Here is an 18115-nt window from a genome sequence, read left to right as displayed (position 1 = left end):
GCTCTGTTGCCCAAGCTGAGTTCCAGTGTTACAATCACAGCTCACTGCAGCTTGGAACTCTGGGCTCAAGCAATCTGCCCACCTCAGCTTGAGTAGCTGGGACTACAGGCTGGAGCCACTGCTCTGGAACCAGCTTCTCTATAACTCAACATTCATGATTCCCCAAGGAGAAAGAAAAAACATGCTTTTATTCCAGCATCCAGTATGCCTTGTGTATACTGGTTGTTTTAAAGTTGTTGGTTTCATCTCAGTAAATAATAGTGAAGAGTCCTCTGAGGCACCAGGAGGATGTGATGAAGATAGTTACAGAGATCAGGGTAAGGAAACCTGAGTTCTATGTCCGGTAGCAGCAACAGCAACCATTATTGGTTATATGTATCAGGTGCTGTGCTAAGTGCTTTACATGTATGATTTCACTTTATGAGGCAAGGAGAAGTGAAAGGAGGCTATCATCAATAGCCTCATTTTACAAATGAGGAAACCGAAACTCAGAGAGGGTAAGTCGCTTAGCCAAAATGTCCCAGCCAGGATTCTTTTGCGTGTGCTCCCCAAAATGTCTTCCAACTCCTACCCCATACTCCTTCCACTGGGAGCTGCGTGACTGGGAGCAAGAAGCTTCATCCCTTTGGGCCTCCGTTTATCATTAGAAAGGATTTCTTGGGCGAGGTTGAATGAGCGCAGCAGATGGCCTGTGGTTATTTAGAGCATTGCTTCCCCGTTTTTTTGATATCACAGCGCTCATAGAAATACTTGTGTGGCTCAGTGAAATGGAGGCGGAAGGTTTCCACCTTCGCAGGGCCTCTGACTGGAGGGGGCTAGGGGACTACGGGGAGGTTTCTCGTACTCTTAAAACAGACTACCCCTTCCCAACGCACAACCCCCAGCAAGCGGCCGTGGGTTCCCAGGCGCCTCTCCTCCCAGGGCCATGAACCTGACTGCTGAAAAGCAGATTAGGCTGGGGAGTTCAGAATCCGGAGTGAATCCAAACTACCCCAGAGAGACGGCAGCGAAGAAAATCCTGTTCCTAGGGGAACAGAACGGAGCCGGAGGCCACCAGAAATTCCCCTCTGATGCTATTCCGTAGCAGCCTTGCACTTGAGCCGGATGAGAATTGCAAAAACCCAGGTTGGGCGACAGGATGGCGCGTCTTCCCGGCTCCTTTCCAGAGTTTAGGAGGAGCCCTGCAGACTCAGCCGGCCTTTGCCGGCAGGTGGGCAGGGACGGGACGCCCTCTTAAGACTCCTTCAGCCTCCCGGGGACAGCACCATGTCGGCTACGGATGGAGTCTCTAGAAGACTCAGGCTTGGTGCGGGTAACCCCGCGGCTTCCGCAGGCCAGAAATCAGCGCAACCTGCACCGAAGGAGCGCGCAGGCTGGGAGCGGCGGCGGGGCCGCCAGTGGGGACCTCCACGGAGGGCTGCGGGACCGACCGCTGGGGCCGGGCCTTAAGGCCACTACGGGTTGCACTGCGCTAAGGCCGCCTGGGGGCAGAAGTCCGCGCTACCGCGGCGGGCCAGCAGGCGGGCGGGGCTGAGACAGAGCAGACAAGCCGGAACCCTGGCCCTTCCCGCGCAAGCCCTGGGCTCCCTCTCTCAGCCGTACCCACTTAGGGCCCTCAGCCAATAAGGGCTCGAGGTATATATGACTCACCGCGCCTGGGCCAATCAGCTCGACGCGCGCTCTACGCCAGCACCTCGCGCGATAACCTGGCGGCCTCGGCCTTCACAATGAAAACCCTCTGTGGGAAAACCACCTCTCCCCGCCCACTGCGCCGACACCGGAAGCGAGGCGTGTCTGAGATCACTCCGCGCTCCGGCGGCAAACGTAAGAACGGACTCTTTGATTATAGAAGCTAATAAAGTAGTGTACCGCTCTCCTTTCGTGAGGCCATAGAAACAAAGTCCTTTTCTTGTCAAAGGTGCGCTCCAGCTGGACGTAGGTGGTGGGGGCGTCAGAGGGAGGGAGGGGAGCGGGCGGGAGGAGACGGTCACGTGGCCTCGGCGGAAGGATAAGTCTGTGCTGCGTCTCCGTCGATGCGAAGTCTATAAAAGGCGGCGGGCGGCGGCCGCGGCCATTTCTACTTCACTCGTTCACAGATGTAGTTCGTTTCGCACGTGTGCGCCTTCCCTCCCAGCCCGCAGGGCCTAAGGCCACCATGGCGTATTAGAGGCAGCAGTGCCTGCGGCAGCGTTGGCCTTTGCAGCGGCGGCAGTAGCACCAGGCTCTGCAGCGGCACCCCCCAGCGGCTTAAGCCATGGCGTGAGTACCGGGGCGGGCCATCCAGCCGTGCTCCCTGGGTCGGCAAGGGTTTTGGGATGGTGGGGCGCGGTATGGGGCCGGGACGGTGCCTCCAAGGGGGAAGCGATTTTACGAGCGCCAAAGACGCGTAGTCTCTGCTTGGGTGTCTCCGAGACGCTCGCGTGCCCGGGACCGGGAAAGCGCAGCTAGATGCCGGGACTGCTTTCCTAGGAGTCCCATCGCTCTCGTACCCCGAGACGTCCCCCCAAGGGTCTTGAGGGTCTCAAATGTCTCACCCGCGAAACGTGGCAGAAGGCAAGATGGCGGCCGCAGGGCGGCGCCGCGGGCGTGAGTCACGGGCGGGCTGTGGGCGGGGCGTGGCCGCCCTGGCCGTATTTGGACGCGGAGACGGAGCGCCTTCCTCCTGGCCGGTGAAGGAAAGGCTGCGCTTCCGTGATCGTCCATTTTGTGGAACCTGAGCTGGAAGGGGGCGGGGGAGATAAATCTGCCCTGTTAGAGTCTCTAGATGACCGGTTTAGCCGTCCCACCTCATAAGTGGAAAGATGAAATTCTCAGATCAGCTAACTTCTAATGGGACTTGGCTTCTGATTCTTATCAGGCTTCTCACGGCATTCAGCAGCAGCGTTGCTGTAAGCGACAGAGACACTTTCGAATTAAGCACATTCCTCGATTCCAGCAAAGCACCGCAACATGACCGAGATGAGCTTCCTGAGCAGCGAGGTGTTGGAGGGGGACTTGATGTCCCCCTTCGACCAGTCGGGTTTGGGGGCTGAGGAAAGCCTAGGTCTCTTAGATGACTACCTGGAGGTGGCCAAGCATTTCAAACCTCATGGGTTCTCCAGCGACAAGGCTAAGGCGGGCTCCTCCGAATGGCTGGCTGTGGATGGGTTGGTCAGTGCCCCCAACAACGGCAAGGGTGAGTAGGCTGCCACCAGCCACATCGTCCGGGTGGGATGTGGGGTTAGGGGCTTGCCACCTTTGTGTCTGACTCACTGAGGCCATCACTCATCTTTTGCAGAGGATGCTTTCTCCGGGACAGATTGGATGTTGGAGAAAATGGATCTGAACGAGTTTGACTTTGATGCCCTGTTGCGTGTAGATGACCTGGAAACCATGACAGATGAGTTTTTGGCCACGTTGGACGACACGTGTGATCTCTTTGCCCCCCTAGTCCAGGAGACTAATAAGGAGCCCCCCCAGGCGGTGAACCCAATTGGCCATCTCCCAGAAAGTTTAACAAAACCCGACCAGGTTGCCCCTTTCACCTTCTTGCAACCTCTTCCCCTATCCCCAGGGGTCCTCTCCACCACTCCAGATCATTCCTTTAGTTTAGAGCTGGGCAGTGAAGTGGATATCTCTGAAGGAGATAGGAAGCCAGACTCCACTGCTTATATTGCCATGATTCCGCAGTGCATAAAGGAGGAAGACGCTCCCTCAGATAATGATAGTGGTATCTGTATGAGCCCAGAGTCCTATCTGGGTTCTCCCCAGCATAGCCCCTCTGCCAGGGGCTCCCCAAATAGGAGCCTCCCATCTCCAGGTGTTCTTTGTGACTCTGGCCGCCCCAAACCTTATGACCCTCCTGGAGAGAAAATGGTAGCAGCGAAAGTAAAGGGCGAGAAACTGGATAAGAAATTGAAAAAGATGGAGCAAAACAAGACAGCAGCCACTAGGTACCGCCAGAAGAAGAGGGCAGAGCAGGAGGCCCTCACTGGTGAGTGCAAGGAGCTGGAAAAGAAGAATGAGGCTCTAAAAGAGAGGGCAGATTCCTTGGCCAAGGAGATCCAGTACCTGAAAGATCTGATAGAAGAGGTCCGAAAGGCAAGGGGGAAGAAAAGGGTCCCTTAGTTGAGGGTAGTCAGGAGCGCAAGGTGCTTGTACATAGGAGTCTCTCGCTGTAGCTGTGTGTTAAAATAAATTATTTTGTAGTGAATATTTACATGTGTGTAATTCCTTTTGGCGCAGTAACCAAGTGAAACCGCTACCACCCACCCCATGCTGGTCTTCACATTCCCTGTGAGATCTGGGGGAGGAGGGCAGTCTAATACAAGGTTTGTATCCAGGGTGGGATTTGCTTATCCCTGCTAGGTGTAGACCATAGTGGCTGATGACTTTGATGGGACTCTAGAGCCGGTTGTAGCAAGCTGGGTCTTTTGGCCAGAGCTGAGTGCTGGTGGGGTAGGGAGGAGGTTTGAAGGGAGGAACAGCCTGGGCCTTCACCTGTGTGAGGCCTTCATGACAACGTAAAGCTCTGGGTAAGGTTGCACAATCCTTGAGAGAAGTACACAGGATTAGGTTTCGCTTATAACCTAAACAGTTCTGCAGAAGCCTCTGAGAAACAGCTCCTTTTGGGAATTGATGCTGAAGCAGGACACGGGATGGAGATGGGCCTCTGTTTCTCCTTACCTGGGGTGTGGAAACATGACATTCTGCATAGGTTCTGAGCTAGAGCTGGGCACAAAGGTGACAGTGAAGGCTGTTGTGCCTGTCGCTACCTAAACTAGAAGGCCTGATGTTCTCAGGTCATGTTAGGATGGAGCAGCACTCCACTGCACTTTCAGACTTCCCTATTGGTAGGGTGCATTCGCCTTTCCAGGCAGGCGATGCCTTTTGTCTTGGATTGTGGATGAATGCTTGAATGCAAGGATCAGCCCAGCCTGGGCAGGTGTGGCCTTTTGTGTCTTGGGGTATCAGCCAAACCAGAGTTTTCCTTCTGTGGAAGGTGGTGTAGACCAGGTGTGCCCAGGGAGTGTCTGGGAGGAGAGTGAGGGTGAGTGCAGCCCAGCCACTGCTGTTAACAGCACAGCACGCGTGTTCCTTAATCCAGTCCCTGCAGAAGTCCAATGGGGCAGACACCACACTTGCTTACTGCAACCCCTGCCTCCCAGGTTCAAGTGATTCTCATCCTCCTGAGTAGCCTCAGCCTCCTGAGTAGCAGAGATTATAGACACTTACCACCACGCCCAGCTAATTTTTGTATTTTTACTGGGGATGGGGTTTTGTCATGTTGGCCAGGCTAGTCTTGAACTCCTGACCTCAGGTGATCGCCTCCCAAAGTGCTGAGCCACAGTGCCCGGCTCACCCAGGATTTTGAGCAAAGAGGTAGAGCTGGGATTTGAACCCAGGACTCATTTCCAGTCTGGGTGTTTCATTTGCCTGTTGAGCTGGAAACAAATGGCCTGTAATGACCAGCATGGTGGGGCCCACATGGCCAGCATAGACTGTCACCTGAGAGCCAGCTGTGGATGGCATGCATGCAACTCGTTGTGGAGAAGTTGCCCGAGGCACCAGTGGGAGTGGGCATCACACATGGGTCTTCGACCTGGTGCTCTGAGAGATTTTTCTTGCTGAGATTCTAGAATTCTCCGAAGGCCACGGGCTTCCGTCACATCCAGGTTCTAAATAGGTGTAGGGTGTCATATCAGAGTCATCCAGTGCCAGTGGGGGTCGGCCCTCATTTGGCAGATGAGAAACTGAGGCACCAAGAAGGGCAGTGCAGGCCAGTGGTGTGAAGCCAGGATGCTGGGGCTGTGCCCTTCCCAGGCCCCTACAGCTCAGGCCTCCCAGAGCCAGAAGGCACCAGCTCAGGCCACAATGGCTTTGCCCTCCTCCCTGACCTCGCCACCTCCCCTCACTGTGCTCCAGGCTTTTCTCCATCTGTCTGTTAAGCTGGGTCCTGCCTTGGAGCCTTGCACTTGCTGCTCCCCCTGCCTGAGCGTTTCCCTGGGCTGCCTCCCACCCTGTGCAGTCTGATGCTACTGCAGAAGCCTTCCAAGGTGACCCTGCTCATGTCCCAGACTATCCTTTGCCCCGTCGTATTTTTTTCGTAACTTTTTCTCCAGAGTTTATCTCTATACAGATCCATTTTCTATTTTCCATTCCCTAACTACAAGATAAACTCACTCTATGGCAGCAGATATTTTGCTGTCTTGTTCATTTCCGTATTTCCAGGACCACAGCAGTGCCTGGGAAATAGCAAAAATGACTGTAGCTAACATGTTCTAAGAGCTCTGGGGCTCTAGGTGCCTTCCAGTAATGAGCTCAGAGTCCTCCTGAGAGGCTGAGGAGGGTCTTATGACTGTCCCCCTCTTGCTAATGCAGCTGAGACCCAGACTTAGACACCCTTGGGAAGCCTGGCCTGGGGGTGGACACTGGCCCAGCGGCAGCTGGTACAGGCAGTGATAGCAACCTGGACAGATCGCTGCATTTGGCTGGGCAGGTGTCTGTTCCAGAGAGCCCAGCACAACAGGGGTATGGGAAGAGCAGGGATGAGGTTGATGTCCGGCCACCACCCTGCATGTGGCAATTTGTGGCCCCTGCCGGGCCTTGGCTAGCCCAGCCTTGGTTGACCAGGTCAGAGGTGGAGCTGGGCTTTACCCAGTGACCAGGGACCCAGGGGATAGGAAGGGGCCTCATAGGCAGGAGTGGTCAGCTCTCAGCATTTTCTCCTGCTTTGTGAGAAGGACAAAGCCGTAGGTTGTGGAGCGCAGAGAACGACCTTCATCTTTTCTACAACTATTCCTGTGAGCCAAGTATATAAACAACCCTTGCAGTGAGCTGAGATTGTCCCACTGCACTACAGCCCGGCGTCATACAGAGCAAGACATCGGCTCAAACAAACAAAACAAACCCTGCCCTCATGCAGCTTTGCTTCTGATAAAGGAGACAGAGGGACCCTAAAAAGAAAGATGTGACACAGCAGGTGGGTTGGGCGTGGGCATCTGGGCATGCTCCTTAAGACGGGTACTTAGGGAGCCACAGGGCTCAGCCCGCAGAGGACTGGCCTGGGATCAGGAAGGAGAGGCGGCCGGAATGGGGGTGTGAGGGGACCCCCACAGCAAGACAAAGGAGGGCCCATTTCCTGACATGGGGAAAACCAGGGAGGAGCATGATTTTTATTTCCAAGAGGCCAGGTAGAAATAAAAAGTCCCTGGCCAGGTGCTGTGACTCACGCCTGTAATCCCAGCAGTTTGGGAGGCTGAATCACCAGGTTAGGAGTTCAAGACTAGCCTGGCCAATACGGTGAAACCCTTCTCTACTAAAAATACAAAAATTAGCTGGGCATGGTGGCGCACGCCTGCAGTCCCAGCTGCTCAGGAGGTTGAGGCAGGAGAATCGCTTGAACCTGGGAAGTGGAGACTGCAGTGAGCTGAGATTATACCACTGCACTCCAGCCTGGGTGACAGGGCAAGACTGTCTCAAAAAGAAAAAAAAAAAAGTCCCTGCAGTGACACCCAAGTGCCGAACACCCTTGCCTAGGTGCCCTGTGAGGTGGGGTGGGGGCTCTCAGCCTAGTTGGGGGACAGAAGGTAGACGCTTAGACCAAGTAGAAAGTGGCAGCTTCAGGAGAAAGAGCAGGGCCTTCCAGCTGGGCTTTGAAGGGTGGGGAGAGATGTGGACCTAGAGAATGGGAAGAGCACTCCATGACAGTCAGCCAGGCAGGGAAAGAACACCGAGTGCCACAGTCCCACTGCCTGTGCCAGAAGGCTGGCCCAGGCTAAGCTCTGAGCCTGCAGCTGGGCCCCAGCCGAGTCCCATGGTGCAGTCCGGGCCCACTCCTGCCTGGCACCCTTGGCCAACTCCTCCAGTAGCAAAGAAGGCACCACTTCCACTGCTGGGCCTGGCCACCTATACCAGAATTGCTTCCAGCAGCTATTTTTGCCTTAAGAGTCACCTTCTTAGTTGTGGTCGCAGCCCCCAGAGGAGGGAGGCTCGCCTGCTGCAGGGCAGCAGAGTGGGTGAACGGCCTTCTGACGCATGCTTGCTGGGACTGGACTGGAGGACTTGTGACCCGGAGCTCAGAAACACGCTGGGAGATGGGGGAAGGCAGGGTGGCGCTTTGGTGCCACAGGAGATGGAAGACACCCTGTGAGGTCGGTCAGCAGCACACATAGCTTTTTTTTTTTTTTTTTTTTTTTGAGACGGAGTTTCGCTCTTGTTACCCAGGCTGGAGTGCAATGGCACGATCTCGGCTCACCGCAACCTCTGCCTCCTGGGTTCAGGCAATTCTCCTGCCTCAGCCTCCTGAGTAGCTGGGATTACAGGCATGTGCCACCACGTCCAGCTAATTTTTTGTATTTTTAGTAGAGACGGAGTTTCACCATGTTGACCAGGATGGTCTCGATCTCTTGACCTCGTGATCCACCCGCCTCGGCCTCCCAAAGTGCTGGGATCACAGGCTTGAGCCACCACGCCTGGCCTACACAGCTCTTGTGTTCACATTTATTACAACTTGGAAGCAACCTACAAGCCTTCCTACTCCTGGAGGTGTCATCCCCAATGGCCCAGGAACTAGCCTTGTTTCACAGCAAAGAGCCCAGAGGCCCCACTTGGGCAAAAGCAAACAAAACAGATACGTTCCTTTCCCGGAAGTGCAGATGCTCTTCCCACGCCTGCAGAAGCCAGCTCCGGTCTGTGTGTAAATCCGTCCCAGGACTTCCAGCCCGCCAGCTCCATTCCAGCCTCCACGCGGCTCCAGCTCCGCGGCTTCCTCGAGCCAGGCTGGTCCCGAGTCGCCCTCTGCCGGCCACGCGTCCGCAGCGCGGCCGGGTCCCGGGGCCCGCGGAGGAGGCTGAGGCGGAGAAGGCCGAGGCGGAGGAGGCCGAGCGCCCTTCCGCCGCGCCCCCCGGGAGCCTAGCTGCCGAAGTACTCCTGCTGGAACTTCTGGAAGTCTTCCTCGGTGAACACGGTACCCTCGGCCTTCTTCTTCTTGGTCTTGGCCACAGGCCGGTCGCAGGCCTTGCGGCCTCGGTTCTGGCGCAGAATCTGAGGAGGGCGCGGGAGCGAGCCCATCATTTCCAGGGCAGAGGAGGCCGAGGCCGCGCGGGGCTGGCCCTGCCTCCCGCCCCGCGCCCGGGGTGGAGACCGCCATGGGCCCTGGGGGAGCAGCCTCGGCTCCCGCCTCCCGGGCCCCTTCCCGTCGCCCGCCCCCTCCACGGACCTGCTGGCTCACAGACTCGGCCACGGCGCTTCTCGCACGGGTCAGAAAGTTGAGGTTCACTCGGAGGTGGTCTCGACACTCTCGCTGCCGGTACTCGTCTGTGGGCGGCACGCAAGGGACACCGTTCCAGAGTCACTCCCCCCGGAAGCGTCCGTGGTCCCTGGCCCTCGGCCCTGCCAAAGACCTCATCGTCCCCGTCCCGGATTCTTCCAGCGGCTGGGCTCCTCGCCATCAAACGCAGCTCCACACGGGGCCTGCTTCAAGCCCCGGGCTCTCGGCCCCCGTGGAACCTTCCCAACCATTAGGTCCTGAACACTACTCATGCCAAGGAGGCTGCTCCGGAGCTTACACGTCAGTGAGAAGAGACGAAGGACAAAGGACACCGCTTATTAGAGGCACATAGATTTTATGGAGAAAAAACAGGAAACAGAAAAGCGGAATTCCAGGGCTGGAGGGTACGATTTTATTTTATTTATTTAGTTTTGGGATGGAGTTTTGCTCTTGTTGCCCAGGCTGACTGCAACCTCCGCCTCCCAGGTTCAAGTGATTCTCCTGCCTCAGCCTCCCCAGTAGCTGGGATTACTAGCATGTGCCACCACGCCCGGCTAATTTTGTGTTTTGTAGTAGAGATGGGGCTTCTCCATGTTGGTCAGATTGGTCTCGAACTCCTGACCTCAGGTGATCTGCCCGCCTTGGCCTCCCAAAGTGCTGGGATTACAGGCGAGAGCCACCATGCCTGGTCAGTGCAATTTTAAATAGGAGGGAGTGACAAGGTCTGACTGAAACGACACTGTAGCAGCCTTGGAGAGAGCTGTAGATATTCTGGGGAAGAGCATTTGTCTAGGTGGAGGGAGCACCCAGTGCAAAGGCCGTGAAGCAGAAATGTATCAAATGTGTTTGAAAAATAGAAAACAGGGCCGGGTGTGGTGGCTGACACCTGTAATCCCGGCATTTTGGGAGGCCGAGGTGCGTGGATCACAAGGTCAGATCGAGACCATCCTGGCTACATGGTGAGACCCCATACTCTGTTAAAGATACAAAAAAAATTAGCTGGGTGCAGTGGTGTGTGCCTGTAATTCCAGCTACTCAGGAGGCTGAGGCTGGAGAATCACTTGAATCTAGGAGGTGGAGGTTGCAGTGAGCTGAGCAAGACTTGATCTTAAAAAAAAAAAAAAGTAGGAAAAAAAAAAAAAAAAAAACTGGGAGGGACCGGATGTGGTGGCTCACACCTGTAATCCCAGCACTTTGGGAGGCCGAGGCGGGCAGATCACTTGTAACCTCAGGTGTGAGGTTACAAGTTCGAGACCAGCTTGGTCAACATGGTGAAACTGTCTCTACTAAAAATACAAAATTTAGCTGGGTGTGGGTGGGCACTTGTAATCCTAGCTACTTAGGAGGCTGAGGCAGGAGCACCATTTGAACTCAGAGGAGGCAGAGCGTGCAGTGAGCCCAGACTGCACCAGTTCACTCCGGCCTGGGTGACAAAGCAAGAGTCTATCAAACAACAACAACAACAAACGCTGGAGTGGGTAGCAGGAAGAGACCAAGTGGGATGGGGGATTAAGTCACATAGGCCTCGTCAGGCACCCTAAGACCACTGCCTCTTATTGACTACAATGGGAGCCACCCAGAGCAGAAACAAGAAATGATTTCTGATTTTACAGGATCACTTCAGTTGCTGCTGGGAACAAGATTACTGGGGGAGAGGGCATGTCAAGGCAGGAAACGGCGAGGCTTCTGCAATAACCCAGGTAAGAGACAATGCAGCTTGGAGCAAGCTGGCAGGCGCAGAGGTGTTCTTCCCATTGCCTGCGAGGCTTGCCATTCCTCTCACTCATCATTTATGTGCTGAAACTTGTGCTGGACACCAGAGCTGTGGACAAGCCCAAGGGGGTGTGTGTGCCTTTAGGAGCTCCCATCCAATAGGGGAGGTGATGTGCACCCAGGACAGGACAGTGAGACAAGGGCTGGGACAGGTGGGAATGACCCCTGGCACTCCACACCTGCTTCACCCCAAGTGTCACTGGGGCTCAAACCTGTCTTGCTTTCCTGACTCCAAACTTTTGTTCAAGTTGTTATTTCTTCCTTGGAATTCATAATTCTTTTAACAAATACCTTAACATCTTTTATGAATCAGGCTCTGGAGACTGAGATACAGTAGGAGCTCGCCAAGTCCTGACACATGTCAAAATATCACCATCTTGTCCACACCAGTCCCTTTGAAAGTCTTTTTTGAGATGGAGTCTCGCTCTGTTGTCAAACTGGAGTGCAGTGGAACAATCTCAGCTCACTGCAACCTCCACCTCCTGGGTTCAAGGATCAAACGAGCTGACATTTGTACAGCACTTAGAATCAGCACCTGGCACAGAGTGTTAGGGAAAGTGCTTGTCAAATGCTCCATCTTTGACCTTCATTCACTATGTCACCTTTGTTTTTTTCAAATTCTCAAAGGCAACAACCTCTTTCTGACTCAGGACCTCTGCACATGCTATTCTTCCTAGAATATTCTCCTACTTTTCACCTAGCACACTCTTTTTTTTTTTTGAGACGGAGTTTAGCTCGTTACCCAGGCTGAAGTGCAATGGCGCGATCTCGGCTCACCGCAACCTCCGCCTCCTGGGTTCAGGCAATTCTCCTGCCTCAGCCTCCTGAGTAGCTGGGATTACAGGCACGCGCCACCATGCCCAGCTAATGTTTTGTATTTTTAGTAGAGATGGGGTTTCACCATGTTGACCAGGATGGTCTCGATCTCTTGACCTTGTGATCCACCCACCTCGGCCTCCCAAAGTGCTGGGATTACAGGCGTGAGCCACCGCGCCCGGCCAGCCTCGCACACTCTTATACTTCCTTCACCTCTCGGCTTAAATGCCACTTCCTCAGAGAAGGCTGACTTGGCCCAAGTCCCCATCAGAGTACTGTAGCCTTTTTTCAGAGGCTTCGATACACTTAATAACGATACGCCGGGTTTGATATTCTTTGATGCTTCTCTCCCCAATAGGGGCGTAGTACACGAGGGCCAGAACGGTGGGGTGTTCCGTCACCTTCGTATGTCTAGGACCCCACTCCACGCCTGGCACACAGGTCTACCAATGCTAGGCGAACGCTTCAAGCGTGCCTCAAGCGCCACCTCCTCTGGGGCACAGGTTCCCCGCACCGGGGGCAGCACTTTCAATCTCTTCCCGAACTTACCCAGCGCCGACTTGGGCACCTTTCCCTTGGCCGAGTTCCGCAGTTTCTGGGCCTGGGTTGCCTTCGCCTTCCGGGGCCGTTTCCTCGGAGTCCCCTTCTGCTTGGCCTGCCCTGGAGGGTCCCGGAGGGCTGTAGGGGAAGAGAGAGGAAGGGACTCAAGTTGGAGGGCGCGCAGCGTTCCCATGCCAATGGGGCTAAGCTCGGCTTGGAAGGTTCTCGACCCAGGACTCCCACCCACAGCCACTGCCACCCTTCTGCCCGCGCCGGACGTCCCCTGGCCAGCCCTCCTCACCCTCGGACGCTTCCAGCAGCTCCAGACCCCGACGCAGCAAGGCTGCGGACATGGCTGCGCTTGGCTCCGCCCACCAGCCTCAAACTACTTCCGCCTTGGCCGTCCTTGTCGTCTCGGTGGAAACCCGAGCAGGAACAGAGGGTTCCGGAAGGTTGTGGGGGAGCGCCCATCTTTCTTAGGACGCATGCGTTAAGGGTTTACACTCGAGCGGAAAAAGGGTCGGAAGCTGGAGGCGGGTCCAAGGCGCAGAAGGACACGTTTATTATTCAATCCCAATCCACCTGGCTCCTGGCGCTCAGGCCCCTCCTTTCCCGGAAGCCGTCTGCAATGGGCTCCGCCGGGTTGGCCAATCTTCTCGGGTTCTCGCGGCTCCGTGGCGTGCGAGGCTGGGGACGGGGCGGGGTTTGGTGTTTTCAATTTCTACGAAAGAGGAAACTGGGGGGCTGGATTATTTTTCATATACTTCAGTCAGCACAAGGTATCGCACAGGTCGAGTGCGGCATGAGAATCCAGCTGTCTTCCCTTACGCCAGATATTAAGACATATTTTTGTTTTGAAAAATACAATTATTTTTTATAAAATATGTTGTTTATGTTACCAAGCAATGGGTTTATTTTTTAAGTGAATTGAATATGTAAAATTTTTCTGTTTTAGTTTCTAGTATGGTAAATATCAATAACTGCCTACATACAAAAGTTCTTTGGGATCCTGAATTTTTTAAAATTTATTTTATTTTAATTATTTTTGAGACGGAGTATCTCAGTGTCGCCCAGGCCAATGCAGTGGCTCGATTTCCGCTCACTGCAACCTCCCAGGTTCAAGCGATTCTTTTGCCGCAGCCTCCCGAGTAACTGAGATTACAGGCGCCCACCACCACGCCCGGCTAATTTTCTTTTTAAAAAATTTTTGGTAGAGATGGGGTTTTGCCATGTTGGCCAGGCTGAACTTGAACTCCTGACGTCAAGCGATCTGCCCACGTGGGCCTCCCAAAGTGCTGAGATTAAGCTTTTAGACCAAAACATTTGAGCACCTCTGGCTTAGAAGTGACGCTGCCAGGGAGGAGCCTTGGCTTGTTCTCTCACTGCCCCATTTGTAGATGACAGACCAGCACCTGGCATGCAGAAGATATGCAATAAGTGAACGGTGAATCAGAAGGGACCACTGGGTTCACTCAGCCGGGTTCTGAGGGCCTTCTGTGTACCTGACACGGCAGAGTGTGGGACATGGAGTTGGTCCTCTGGGATAGACCCAACCCCAATGTCTGAGCTCCATTGGCTAGATATTTTTTTTTTAATTGCATTTTAGGGTTTGGGGTACATGTGAAGAACGTACAAAATTGTTGCATAGGTACACACGTGGCAGTGTGATTTGCTGCCTTCCTCCCCATCACCTATATCTGGCATTTCTCCCCATTCTATCTCTCCCCAACTCCCCACCCCCCGCTGTCCCTCCCCTATTTCCCCCTGACAGACCCCAGTGTGTGATGCTCCCCTCCCTGTGTCCATGTGTTCTCATTGTTCAATACCCACCTATGAGTGAGAACATGCGGTGTTTGATTTTCTGCTCTTGTGTCAGTTTGCTGAGAATGATGGTTTTCAGCTTCATCCATGTCCCTACAAAGGACACGAACTCATCGTTTTTGATGGCTGCATAATACTCCATGGTGTATATGTGCCACATTTTCCCCGTCCAGTCTGTCATCGATGGGCATTTGGGTTGGTTCCAGGTCTTTGCTATTGTAAACAGTGCTGCAATGAACATTCGTGTGCATGTGTCCTTATAGTAGAACAATTTATAATCCTTTGGATATATACGCAGTAATGGGATTGCTGGGTCAAATGAAATTTCTATTTCTAGGTCCTTGAGGAATCGCCACACTGTCTTCCACAATGGTTGAACTAATTTACACTCCCACCAACAGTGTAAAAGTGTTCTTATTTCTCCACATCCTCTCCAGCATCTGTTGTCTAGATATTAATCACAACAACTAACACAACCTCAAGGGTCAAGGCCCTGTTCTAAGTGTTTTACATTTGTTAACTCGTTCATCCTCCCTACCCTTCCAGGTGGGAACTAAAAAAATTTTTTTTTTTTCGTGATGGAATTTCCCTCTTGTCACCCAGGCTGGAGTGCAATGTCCCGATCTTGGTTCACTGCAACCTCTGCCTCCCGGGTTCAAGCTATTCTCCTGCCTCAGCCTCCTGAGTAGCTGGGATTACAGGCGTGCCCCACCATGCCCAGCTAATTTTTGTATTTTTAGTAGAGACGGGGTGGGGGGTGGGTTTCACTATGTTGGCCAGGCTGGTCTCAAACTCCTGACCTCGTGATCCGCCTGCTTTGGCTTCCCAAAGTGCTGGGATTACAGGCATTAGCCACCACGCCCGGCCTGTCTTCTAAATTTTACAGATGAGGAAACAGAAGCACAGATAGGCCAAGGTCACAGGGGTGGAGTCAGAGGTGGGAATCAAGACTGGCAGCCTGGCCGCAGGATTTGCAGGGGCGCTCCTGCCCCAGCAATCAGGGAAGGCAGTGCTGTGGTGCTGGGTGGGGCCTGTCAAGCCACGGGGTCAGGTAGGCCCCTGGAGAGTGAGGAGGAGCTGACCATGTATGGGAAGTGGGGACTGTTCCAGATGGAGACCGCTGTAGCGAGCACAGATATATCCGCTGTGACACACCAGTGGCCCCTCAGGTTGCCAGACTGGGCTGCAGCGTGGCAAAGGCCTCAGACTCTATGATTTTGTCCCAAGGGCAGCGGGGAGCCTGGAGTCCAGCAACTGTTCAGACGTTTGCTTCTTTCCTGCTTCTGACATAGATTATTTTATTTATTTATTTATTTATTTATTATTATTATTATTATTATTTTTTGAGACAGAGTTTCACTCTTGTTACCCAGGCTGGAGTGCAATGGCGCGATCTCGGCTCACTGCAACCTCCGCCTCCTGGGTTCAGGCAATTCTCCTGCCTCAGCCTCCTGAGTAGCTGGGATTACAGGCACGCGCCACCATGCCCAGCTAATGTTTTGTATTTTTAGTAGAGACGGGGTTTCACCATGTTGACCAGGATGGTCTCGATCTCTCGACCTCGTGATCCACCCGCCCCGGCCTCCCAAAGTGCTGGGATTACAGGCTTGAGCCACCGCGCCCGGCCTTATTTATTATTATTTTTTGAGACAGAGTTTCACTCTTGTTGCCCAGGCTGGAGTGCAGTGGTGTCATCTTGGCTCACTGCAACCTCCTTGAACTCGCCTTCCGGGTTCAAGCGATTCTCCTGCCTTAGCCTCCGGAGTAGCTGGGATTACAGGTGTCCGCCACCACGCCCAGCTAATTTTTTGTATTTTCAGTAGAGATAGAGTTTCTTTTTTTTTTTTTTTTAAGCTGATGGCATTTGAGAATCAACAGATGACAGAGAGGCTTGTTTCCTCAACTCCCTAATCTACCTAAAAGCAGGTAAATCTCCCAAAGTAACTCAGTCATCAAGTCTCCTCCCTAGGGTTTCACAAAGAGGGAAGACTGACTCTTGTCACCTGAGCCAAGAACCCAGCTCTGGGATAAGAGATCACCTAAGCAGACATTGCCACAAACCTATCTTATCTCCCATCTATTTTCCTAAGGGCCCATTTATTATTCCTAAAAGTCATTTGATTTTTTCTTTTCCTTTTTTTTTTTAAAGGTGGGGTTTCACCACGATAGTCAGGCTGGTCTTGAACTCCTGACCTCAGGTGATCCACCCACCTCAGCCTCCCAAAGTGATAAGATTACAGGTGTGAGCCACAGCGCCCGGCCCGTTTGTTTTTTTCATAAGTGCTCCTCCTCTCTTTCTCTCCCTTCTTTTCTTCTCTTAAGATGGTTTAAAAGCCCCTAGTTCGTTCTTTCTTTTTTTTTTTTAAGATAGAGTTTTGCTCTTGTTGCCCAGGCTGGAGTGCAATGATCTGGTCTCAGCTCACTGCATCCTCTGCCTCCCAGGTTCAAGCGATTCTCCTGCCTCAGCCTCCTCAGTAGCTGGGATTACAGGTGCTTGCCACCATGACTGGCTAATTTTTGTATTTTTAGTAGAGACGAGGTTTCACCATGCTGGCCAGGTTGGTCTCGAACTCCTGGCCTCAAGTGATTCTCCAGCCTTGTCCTCCTAAAGTTCTGGGATTATAGGTGTGAGCCACCATGCCCAGACACTAACTGTTATTCTTTTTTTTTTTTTTTTTTTTTTTTTTTTTTTGCGATGGAGTCTCGCTCTGTCGCCAGGCTAGAGTGCAGTGTTACAATCCTGGCTCACTGCAACCTCCAACTCCCTGTTTTGTTTTGTTTTGTTTTGTTTTGTTTTGTTTTGTTTTGTTTTGTTTTGTTTTTTATAAGAAAAAGAATAAAGAAGAGGAAGAAAGAGAAAGAGGAAGAGGGAGAGAGAATGGGGGTATTGCTTTATTGCCCGGGCTAGAATGCAATCTAAATATGGGTATGCCTATAATTGTCCTAATAATGGAGATATAAAAGAAAATGAGGGAAGAGAATAATAAACAAGGAGCCAACGAACATTTCGTTTAAACTTCTAAGTTGATATGATGTGGTACTGATCTACGTATTCCTGTATTGGATGCGTATATATTTAGGATCTTGAGCTCTTCTTGTTGTTGCATTGATCCTTTTATCATTATATAATGTCCTTCTTTGCTTCTTTTGATCTTTGTTGCTTAATTTTAACTTCTGCTTTTTATTTATTTATTTTAGCTCTCTGTTTGGTTGGTAAATCCTTCTCCATCTCTTGTTTTAAATCTTTGTGTATCCTTGAATGTGAGATGAGTCTGGATGCAGCATACTGATCAGTTTTAGTTTTTTATTCAAATTGCCTGTCTGTCTTTGGATGGGGGATTTAGTCAATTTAAATTTAGAATCAATAATAATATATGTGAGTTTAATACTTCCAGTTAATATTAGCTGGCTATTTTGCCCATTAGTTGATGTAAATTCTTCATTATAGTGATGCTCTTTTTGGTATTTTTTTTTAGAAAGGCTGATACTGTTTGTTCCTTTCTATGTGTAGTGGTTCTTTCAGAATCTCTTGTAAAGCAGGCCTGGTGGTGATGAAATCTCTGAGTGCTTGCTTATTCACAAAAAACTTTATTTTTCCTTCACTTGTGAAGCTTAGTTTGGCTGGATGTGAAATTCTGGGTTGAAAGTTCTTTTCTTTAAGGATGTTGAATATTGGTCCCCACTCTCTTCTGGCTTGTAGGGTTTCTGCTGAGAGATCTGCTGTAAGTCTGATAGGCTTCCCTTTGTGGGTAACCTGACCTTTCTCTCTGGCTGCCCTTAGTATTTTCTCCTTCATTTCAACCCTGGTGAATCTGACGATTATGTGCCTTGGAGTTGCTCTTCTTGAGGAATATCTCTGTGGTGTTCTCTGTATTACCTGGAGTTGAATATTATCCTGCCTTACTAGGTTGGGAA

General features: G+C 52.3%; 3 protein-coding genes across 4 annotated transcripts in view; 2 read left to right on the top strand and 1 right to left on the bottom strand.

Moving 5' to 3' along the window:
- Positions 1-2047: 2047 nt before the first annotated feature.
- Positions 2048-4198, top strand: ATF4 (activating transcription factor 4). Its single transcript, XM_039462980.2, has 3 exons — positions 2048-2259; positions 2858-3175; positions 3278-4198. The coding sequence occupies exons 2-3, from the start codon at positions 2950-2952 to the stop codon at positions 4105-4107; spliced, it is 1056 nt and encodes a 351-aa protein (XP_039318914.1). The 5' UTR covers positions 2048-2259; positions 2858-2949; the 3' UTR covers positions 4108-4198.
- A 2928-nt stretch (positions 4199-7126) lies between these two features.
- RPS19BP1 (ribosomal protein S19 binding protein 1) lies at positions 7127-12784 on the bottom strand. The gene is made up of 4 exons (XM_003932848.4): positions 12681-12784; positions 12389-12517; positions 9200-9297; positions 7127-9024 (listed from the first exon to the last, which is right to left on the bottom strand). The coding sequence occupies exons 1-4, from the start codon at positions 12730-12732 to the stop codon at positions 8893-8895; spliced, it is 411 nt and encodes a 136-aa protein (XP_003932897.1). The 5' UTR covers positions 12733-12784; the 3' UTR covers positions 7127-8892.
- Positions 9294-18115, top strand: part of CACNA1I (calcium voltage-gated channel subunit alpha1 I) — a 159152-nt gene continuing 150330 nt past the window's right edge. The window contains exons 1-2 of one of the 2 annotated variants that reach the window (XM_074391037.1): positions 9294-9654; positions 10864-10950. The gene's annotated coding sequence lies outside the window, so the exon portion shown is untranslated. Of the gene's footprint in view, positions 9655-10488; positions 10951-18115 lie in introns of those variants that run through there. The other variant, XM_074391038.1, reaches the window with a different exon arrangement.

The sequence above is a fragment of the Saimiri boliviensis genome, chromosome 21 (genome assembly GCF_048565385.1).
Source record: "Saimiri boliviensis isolate mSaiBol1 chromosome 21, mSaiBol1.pri, whole genome shotgun sequence".
Taxonomy (NCBI): Eukaryota; Metazoa; Chordata; class Mammalia; order Primates; family Cebidae; genus Saimiri; species Saimiri boliviensis.
The sequence above is the reverse complement of the archived record's forward strand: the minus strand, read 5'-3'. Positions and strand labels throughout refer to the sequence as shown.

Coding starts and splice junctions, on each gene's coding strand:
- ATF4 (XM_039462980.2), top strand. CDS start 2,950: ATGACCGAGATGAGCTTCCTGAGCAGCGAGGTGTTGGAGGGGGACTTG. Junction 3,176..3,277: donor TGCCCCCAACAACGGCAAGG/GTGAGTAGGCTG, acceptor CATCTTTTGCAG/AGGATGCTTTCTCCGGGACA.
- RPS19BP1 (XM_003932848.4), bottom strand. CDS start 12,732: ATGTCCGCAGCCTTGCTGCGTCGGGGTCTGGAGCTGCTGGAAGCGTCC. Junction 9,298..12,388: donor GGTGCCCAAGTCGGCGCTGG/GTAAGTTCGGGA, acceptor TGCCGCCCACAG/ACGAGTACCGGCAGCGAGAG. Junction 9,025..9,199: donor CCGAGTCTGTGAGCCAGCAG/GTCCGTGGAGGG, acceptor CGCCCTCCTCAG/ATTCTGCGCCAGAACCGAGG.